This window comes from Mercenaria mercenaria, unplaced genomic scaffold (assembly GCF_021730395.1).
Source record: "Mercenaria mercenaria strain notata unplaced genomic scaffold, MADL_Memer_1 contig_4158, whole genome shotgun sequence".
Classification (NCBI taxonomy): domain Eukaryota; kingdom Metazoa; phylum Mollusca; class Bivalvia; order Venerida; family Veneridae; genus Mercenaria; species Mercenaria mercenaria.
In genome coordinates, this window is record NW_026462366.1 from 1 (window position 1) to 9,371 (window position 9,371).

At 36.0% G+C, this 9,371-nt stretch overlaps 1 protein-coding gene across 1 annotated transcript; it reads left to right on the plus strand.

Annotated features, from left to right (window-relative positions):
- The first annotated feature begins 969 nt into the window (after positions 1–969).
- On the plus strand, positions 970–9,136 carry LOC128553666 (multiple epidermal growth factor-like domains protein 10). Its single transcript, XM_053534838.1, has 3 exons — positions 970–2,566; positions 3,075–3,177; positions 9,003–9,136. The coding sequence occupies exons 1-3, from the start codon at positions 1,069–1,071 to the stop codon at positions 9,130–9,132; spliced, it is 1,731 nt and encodes a 576-aa protein (XP_053390813.1). The 5' UTR covers positions 970–1,068; the 3' UTR covers positions 9,133–9,136.
- Positions 9,137–9,371: the final 235 nt, after the last annotated feature.

Below are 9,371 nucleotides of genomic sequence, written 5' to 3' on the forward strand. Positions count from 1 at the left end.
GATCTTATGGCTGACTTCTGCCATTTCGTTCCGGTGTCTTGGCGCAATTAAAGGGCACCACTACGACAGAACAACAATTAGCTCACCAGTACGACAAATATACGGCATTTCTTCCATACCAGACGGGGATTGGAAAACTCTTATCTTACAACCCGGGGTGTATGATGCCTCTCGTGCTGTAAATGACGTATTGCGAACTACATATAATTATGTAGAAGATTTATTTAGTAATTTAAAGTTTATTTTATAAAACGGAGTAAAAATCAAATACCTTGATAGTTCTTCTCTGTTCCTAAGTACAAGTTTATCAAAATACATAACGTTACGCTGCAAATGATTACGATTATTTCTTGAATATTATATGCAAGAAAAAGATTCTATTACTCACTATACGTGCAGATGGGAATATCCGGCTCTCGGGTGACTAACTGTTTATGCGGTAACTCGACAGAGCCTGGTTACGTATACCGCCTGTAACAGTCACCCTCGAGGCTGGATATTCCCATCTGCACCTATGACCTGTGAACGAATTTTATATTGTTATGTCGACGTGCTATTTGTCGTTCTGGTGTGTTGGCACCCTTCAAATGCGCCGCCAAGACGACAAATTAAGCGCGTCGTTTTGTCGTGATGGCGCTCTTCAAGCAGGCCAACATACCAGAAAATGGAAGAAATCAGCCACCGTAGAAAACTGAAGATTATATTTATAATAGATAAAACTGAGAAAGCTATACCTGTTCTTTAACTTAAACGATTTCGTATCTCTATTTTATTTAAGGCACATTCCCAAACTAACTGCCATTGACAAATGTATGAACATAAATTTTCAATAAAAAAGAAATAGAAAATAAAACAAAACATAACCCCCCCCCCACACCCCCCCTTACAAAAAAAAAAATAATAATAATAATAATAAAAAAGAAGACAATTTAAAAAGTGTTTCAACATTGTGTCGTTGCAGTTTGCCAAGATATTTTACATCAGATACCGGTACCTTTGGAGAAGGAGATGAACAAAAAGTAACTGGCAAGTTCATGAAGAACTGAATAAGTCATACGAAAACTTAATATGACAGATATACAGACATTATTTTCGTGTAGTTCAGTTCTTTTACACGTTATCTTTTTGTCTTGTTTTTTCTATGTGCACATCAGAAATTGTATCGTGGTAGAATGTTTAAATCCTTGTCCTAACAGTGTTAATGATTGCGCCAACTGTCGCCCAGGAACAGAGGGATGGCAAAAATGCAGTATCAACGATGGCTATTGTTCGAATATTTGCATGAAGGGATACTATGGGTGCCGTTGTGATAAGAAATGTGGACATTGTATGCCGGATAATATGGGTGCGGTTAAGTGTACGCCTTTCTTTGGATACTGCACGACCCGTTGTGTCGACGGTTACTATGGTGCTCGCTGTGATAAGGAATGCGGACATTGCCTACCGGACAATAAGAGCGTTGTCAAATGTGATCCTATTTTCGGAGATTGCGAGAGAACGTGTTCTAACAGTTTTTATGGGCGTCGCTGTGACAAGAAATGTGGACATTGTCTACCGGACAATGAGGGACTGGTTAAATGTACATTCTTGTTTGGTGAGTGTAAAACTGCTTGTGCTGGTGGCTACTATGGTACAGCGTGCGATAAAGAATGCGGACATTGTCTACCAAACAACGATGGCATAGCAGAGTGTGATATTTTAAGCGGACACTGCACAACCACTTGTGTCGATGGCTATTTCGGTAAAAAGTGTGATAAAAAATGCAATCATAACTGTATTGATCCTATAACAAACACAAACAAGTGTGATAAAGTTTCAGACAATTGTCGTTATGGTTGTGTATCAGGATGGTACGGGGACATATGCGGAAAAACTTGTAACAATGCCTGTTTCAAAAGGTCCTGCAACCAACAATCAGGCCGATGTGATGCTGGATGTGTCTCTGGTTGGTTTGGTTACACATGCCTAAATTTATGTAGCAAAACGTGTTTTGGTAGGTCTTGTGTTCAACATACGGGACAATGTGACAATGGATGCGCTCATGGTTGGTATGGAAACACGTGCAATAACTCTTGCAGCAACACTTGTTTCATGACGTCATGCAATCAACAATCAGGACGCTGTGATGCTGGATGCGTTCCTGGTTGGTATGGCGATATGTGTGAAAACTCTTGCAGCAACACTTGTTTCATGACGTCATGTAATCAACAATCGGGACGCTGTGATGCTGGATGCGTTCCAGGTTGGTATGGCGACACATGCAAAAAAACATGCAGTTTCAGGTGTTCTAATATATTGTGTAGTCAAGAAACGGGATATTGTGATAGCGGATGTGCTTCCGGTTGGTATGGTAATACATGCGAAGAGACTTGCAGTAATACATGTTCCAACGTTTCATGTAATCAGATATTTGGGCTGTGTGACGTCGGATGCACTTCTGGTTGGCATGGTGACATGTGCAACTATGAATGTAGCGAAAATTGTAAAGCCAGTATTTGTGATAGAGAAACGGCACAATGTTTGCAAGGATGTGAATCTGGATTTGATGGAAATTTCTGTAATAAGAGTAATTAACTATTAATTTTTTTTTCTATGCTTCTAAATGCTCCTTCTTCTCTTTACTAATATTAATGTCAAATTTAGATGGCTATATATCTTTAACTTTTGAATATGGCGAGTGGGAGTATGTACCATTAACCAGTTTATAATCCCTAGTGTTGTTTTGGCAACTGACCGTTTCAAGGTCTGTGTGCCATTATTTGTCTGTTTTTATTGATTTTTGTGCGTTAATTTCAATAATAAGTTAATAACTGATCCAGACATACTCTGCCATGATGGTTTTGTTTTTCAGAAAGCAGCGCCTTGTCCTTGATTTTTTACAGAATACAAAATGTAATTACAATTAGCCGTCCACTACTACTAATTAGCTATACAGGTCTGGAATTTATAATGCATCATACACGAACAGGCTGATGTAAACAACACTTTTATTTTCCAATCAGTTGCAACGCTCACTCATGACAGTAAAGCCAGATTTTGGCGATACAGTTTCTGCTAAATTTGTATTATTTCAGCCGTGAAAACTGGCTTTGATTCTACATTAGTCGGCTTAATTGGCTGTTTGATTGGTGTCACATCATCGGTTATATTAGCACTAGTTGTCGTGCTAATAAGAAGGTAAATACCCAACAGGTCCAAAAGCTATCTTGTTTCCAGTAACTGGCTGATTGGAAGGAAACTGCGAAACAGGTCGACTAGTTTTCATGAATCCAAGTCCTTTTATCAATCGCATGTGTGTAATGGCAGCAGTTTAAATAAATTGTCGTTACATCTGAATCCATGGGACTGATTTTCGCGTTTACCATTAGGTTGTTGATAACCTCACTGAGTTTTGATACTCTCACTGAACTTTGATAACCTTACCGAGCTTTAATACGGGAAAACCGAAGGTTTTTCCGTCTATAGATAATTTGTACGTGTATATATATGTCAAAGTAAACCTATATACCGTTCAACTTGGGAATATGTTCTATACCTTCACCGGTTTTGTTGTTGTTGTTCTCCAATAATTCTACCGGACCTGCTGCCGTGCTTGCGCAATAAATAATTTTCAGGACGACATTTGATAAAATAAATTTTCTTATGAACGATCGGGCGCCGCATTATTTAAACAAATTATTCTATCCAGTTGAAAATTCGCAGTATCAATAGAAATCGGTGTTATTCGGGTTTCTTCATGAAACGAGTTTATGGATGATTCAAGCGGCCCGCTTTTTGTTTCCAATAATGAATTATGATGTAAGCTACATTACTGCACTGTTTGAATAACAAAACCATTGTTTATTTATTTCTATGAATGTAGAAAAGCCAATAATTTCAAAAATGTCAATGTAAAACGAATATAGACACGCTGTCCTAACAAAATTTATTTATATACATAATTTTATCACATATTTATGCCACAAGTCACTGTGGTCCAGTGGTTAGCGCACATATTTTCCATGCGCGAGGTCCGAGTTTGAATCTCGTAAGATGCTTGATTTTTTTTTTTTTAGCTTAGGCCCAATTTAATTTTTTTTCTTTATATTTATCACACTTTTTTCAATTACTGGAACACAAATCAATAATAAGTATAGTTAACCAATGTTCTGTCTGTAAATTTTGAACAAAATATTCGAAGGCATGGAAAAGCATATATCGATATTGCTTATCTCCCCTCCCTTCCGCAATCTTTCACATACATTGCAGCTACTTTCTAAAAGTCAATTCATTGACTAGAGTTTTAGTAAAATTACACTTGGAAAAAAATGTTGGCTATAAACTTGAGAGGCTCACTACGATCACTATCAAGCTAAGAAATTAACCTTAATCATATTCAAAAAAAAGGTCCCAGACTGTTAGCAGTTAGGTAAATTAAATTGAATTTAGACCAAGAGTGTTTGTGTTATATATAAAATTCTGGTCAAGAACTTTTTACAATGAATTTGAAATAAAAATTTCACAAGTAAATGGTTGTTTGTCATTCTCACATACACGAGTTTTACCATAGCTGTATTACAGGAACACAATTTGTCCTAAAAGAGTGTCATTTGACAATAATGGCATTTAAAAGAATTAAAATAGTCCGTGTTTAGGATAGCAGGATTATGTAAGTTCCGGTATCTATACTACAAAAGAATATCAGAACAAGATGATATTGAATGTGATGTTACGCAGGCATAATGTGTAAATTGTTGTGTTTTATTTTTTGGATATTTTTGTCGTTTTTAGAAACTATTTGTTTGTAACAAATGAACTGAAAAGAATATGTGCATTTCCGGATTCAGAAATTTGTATTAGAGAAACAAATTGATAGCAAAGGCATGTTCGTTGTAAACAGAAACAAAATTGGTAATATTATGTATAAATAAATGACTTTCATTTATCTGTATATAATAAAATATTTATCCAAAACTACTGAGGAAGAGTGTGTTTTACGCATGCTCACTGACAACACATAAAGGCCTGATATTGGGTCACTTTTGAATGACTGTTGCACCATATATAATACTATGAGGAAAATTTTGTAAATGACAAAGTGTTCGAATTTATCAATGTTCGTACAGCCCCCATTTTACATACCCTTTCCGGCGCTCACTTCGTGTGAGTTAAAATTTGCTTACTAGATATAAATTTGAATTATGTAAAGTTTTCAGCAAAAGCATTATTTTGATACCAATAAATGATAACAATTTGCAGAAATAAAAAAGTGACAGGTCAAAAACCCCCGTTATCTGTCAGGGTTTATGCAACAGTTTCGTTTTTGTCGTGTTGAGCGACATGTGAAGTTTCCACTTTTCTCTATTTTATCATCAGTACAACTAATGGTGCGTTTTAGGGAGTAGATTCTGTGCACCCAAATATCACTATTATCTTTAACTCATGAACACTATTTTCCATTGTCTGTCTAGTCTTGATACATTTGAAGAAATGATTAGATCCATGTTCATTTAAACAAAACTTTTTAAAACATTTCCCCTTCTTATTTTTATAACAATAGCAAAACCATCAGGCTTACTGTCAAAACTGAAAGCCAAACAAAAAATATCAGAAAGAACAATTTAATGCAGAAAAAAAAGAAAGAATCCGTATCACTATCACTAGGTTTTCCCGTCAGATAGGCAGCGCCTAATTTCATATTAAACCTAAAAGCTTGAAGTTAGCAGGCGTCTCCTTTGTTGATAAGCAATTTGAATACTAGATCTAGTATGGAGTGTGTACATAGGAACTAATTTATTAGTACGTTCATATCATGTCGAATCTATCTATTACGTTTATTGTTATAGCGAGCTCGAGAATCGAGCTTTACGGTAACGCAAGTGTACTTTCACACTTGGTGGTGGATTTGAAAAGTTTCGTCGGAAGTTCTTAAAAAGCGCACCCTAGCGGACAGGTGCTCACAGGAAATACTTATTTCCGGAGTGAATACAGAACTTCATTCAATTGCAAAAAAGTTATTCATCACTCAACAATATTGAAAGAATGATTTCCAGCTGTTTGAAAAAAATATTATTTTCATTTAAAAGATCAAGCATCGGCCAGAAAAACGGAAAAAATGTCATTAATAAGTAGAAAGAAACGGGAACGCGGTAATGACGTCACCGTGACACCGGCTTTCCATAAATTTTGCAACGTATGATATTCACTATTATAGGTATGGTGACACTAAAAGTAGACGTTCTCCTGAATTCTTGTGAGTAGTGAATAGTTTCTTTGTGACAAATAAATGATGCATAATATTTTTAGCTAAATCCGATTTCTTTGAGCTCGCTTTGAGGCTTTGCCTTATATCATATTATACTCATTAAAAAATCGTTAAATTTCAATGGAACCTGAACGTCAATATTTTTACATTTTTAATATTTATGACGTCATTCATGACGTCAATTTCATTTGCGTTTAAAAGTTCTTTAACGGCGATATTTCCATTTCACTTAGGTCTAATGACAAATTTGTATCATTTATATAAAAATTTCAATTGTAGATGCGTAATTAAAAGTTTATTATACTTGCATCGAGGCGTTCTTTTGCGGAATAATAATGCGCAATATTTCCGCTGCAGAACTCATGTATATTTCTCGATACAAATCTGATAACCTATAAATATCGCCCGAGTCCGACGGACGAGTGTGAAAAGTAACAGAACCGGCGAGATGTGATACAAACTGTCCAGATCAACGCACAAGTATGATATTCCTTCTATTACTTTGTCCATCGACGGGTGTGATACGGAGTCGATGATATAGAGAATAATAGGTTAGTGCCGTAGATGAGAAAGTTTATCTGGCGAGATGGAGGAGGTTATCGGGTGAGCCGAAGGCGAACCTGATAACGTCCGGCGCCGAGCCAGATAAACTTTCTCCATATTAGGCACTAACCTATTATTCTATTTATCTTGTCATTACTTCATTTTCCGATATTTGGCAATTTATTTTACAAAAATAAGTGTGCGACAACCGTTTCAATGACGTCATATTCGTACTGACGTCACTTATATAATGACGTAATCACCGGCAAAATCGCAATAACTTCTTCGTTTTTGTAGGGATAATACACGTTTTTTTGTGTATTAACGTCTGCAGAAGCCCGCGGGATTGTTTGTGACCGAGACCGAAGGTCGAGGTCACAAACATATCCCAAGGGCTTCTGCAGACGTTAATACACAAAACAAACGTGTATTGTCGCTATTCTTGCATAAAAAAATATTTCACGACGATTTATGTATTGTTTTCATATGTGATGACTTGACAATTCCGGTACATTTTTTATTTACCATTCCTGTTGTTCTTGGAAACGGTAAACATGTTTTAAATATCCGTATCCAGGGCCCTGAAATAAACAACACTATTAAAAGCACATCCTGAAGGTTTTTAACCGATTTTTTTATCTCTTATTATTACAAACATAAATTACCAATAATTGTTCATATCATTTCACAATTTGGTGGACTCGATCACAATTTCAAGAATAATAACTTTACATTCGAGTTACTTTGAGTACGGACACGCAGTTGGAGTACGGATGAGTACGAACGTAGTGTCAAGTTTCCAAGCTGTTTATATAAATTCTTCGAGAAATTAGATAAAAACACCGACTGATACTTACCAAAATCATAAATATGATACCTAAAAACAAAGAATCACACAGGTAAACACGCGATTTTTTAACATTCACGGTTGTCTACAAAATCTGAATTGACGCCGAGTTCTAAACGGGGAGTAAACAAGGGAAGAAACGAGTACGAACAATGTTGTGGGCAGCGCATTTGGCGTTAGTTACTGATACAGTAAAACATTCTATGGTTTAGATTGCATCTTTAATGCTTCAAGAAGAGGTTTTTTATGAAAGAAACAAGACGCAGATACCAGATGTCAATCTGCGCAGAATTACATATACGTCCCTGGGAAAGCATTTCAAAAATAAAAATCGGGTATTAACAGCACGTGAATTGCCTTGTTTGCACACGATTTTTCTCCCGTTAATACATGGGCGGATCCAGTGAAAAAAGTAGTTTTTATGCAAGAATGAATAAAAACTCATTATTTGACCATTCATTTTCTTAGTTCGGACATTTCCAACACAATGATGATGGTTTCGTTGCAAACTTTCTATGACAACAATATCGATCATAAGTTCACATGATCAACTGACTGTATATCACTGGTCACGTGTCAACTGACGGAAAGATATACGGCACCCTGATATCGGGTCGAAAATACTTCAAGTGACAGGATAAAATACAAGATGGCGTATTAACATATTTGATATAACATGTGATAAAGGATCATATACTGGATTATATACAATTGGACTTTCAATTACTTTTCTATATCCTTTCATGGCTGATATCATGGTACTTTGTGAAAAAAATCGTGTCAGCGTAGTCACTTAATAGAGTGGCATATAGATGTTACATGATTCACTCAAAGGATCATGATTGCATGGCCACATTTTACTTAGAACAAACAAGTAACGGCAGACGTCAACGGCAGATAGATAGATAGATAGATAGAATGAAAAACAAAAACAAACATCACTACACTATGATTCAATAGTTTACATAATTAAACCAAGTCTGCTATTATTTTGCTTCATTGCATTCTATTCTAAGAGTGCAAATGATCTTTTCATAGATTTTATTACATTGTAAAAACATGTGAACTAATTATTTACATTATTTAATGGAGACGAGTGTTGCAAAATGATTAAACAATGCATCTTAGTAGCTTGCAAGAGATAGTTATAAGCATACTTCAAAAAAATTGCATGAATAACAAACTCATTAGTGACGTTAAGGTTAAACGGGACAAACAGTCAATGCTTTAGAATAGTTTTATATTGGTACCAACAAGTTTAAAGAGCTGTTGTTACGTTAGCTTGGTACAAGGTCGTGATTATCGTACGGATAGTTTGTCTTAATATTTATACAAAGATAGTTCTGAATACCGAATATATTTTATCAGGGTAGCACACAGAGAGAAGCGCTATGGTAACCTAGAAACATCTACGCAAGAAATGACCGAGCCAGTATACGATGAAATAGCCGATACTACTGGTAAGGGATTTAGAGAGACTAAAATCGTCACATACTAGTGGGTAAAAATGTAGAAAAACGCATTCAGCGTCAATCTTAAATCAGAGCTGCTGTCGTGGTAAAAAAAAAATGTAAGAAGCATTTATGGTTGAGGAAGACCCCAGGTGCCCCTACATGCATTATTTCATCATGAGAGGCTAGAACCCACATCGATGAGGGGCAAATGATTCGAAGTCCGCGACCTTAACCACTCGGCCACGGAGGCCACTAAAGGTTTAGATGGACAATTTACATAGAT

Coding starts and splice junctions, on each gene's coding strand:
- LOC128553666 (XM_053534838.1), top strand. CDS start 1,069: ATGACAGATATACAGACATTATTTTCGTGTAGTTCAGTTCTTTTACAC. Junction 2,567..3,074: donor TGGAAATTTCTGTAATAAGA/GTAATTAACTAT, acceptor GTATTATTTCAG/CCGTGAAAACTGGCTTTGAT. Junction 3,178..9,002: donor GTTGTCGTGCTAATAAGAAG/GTAAATACCCAA, acceptor ATATTTTATCAG/GGTAGCACACAGAGAGAAGC.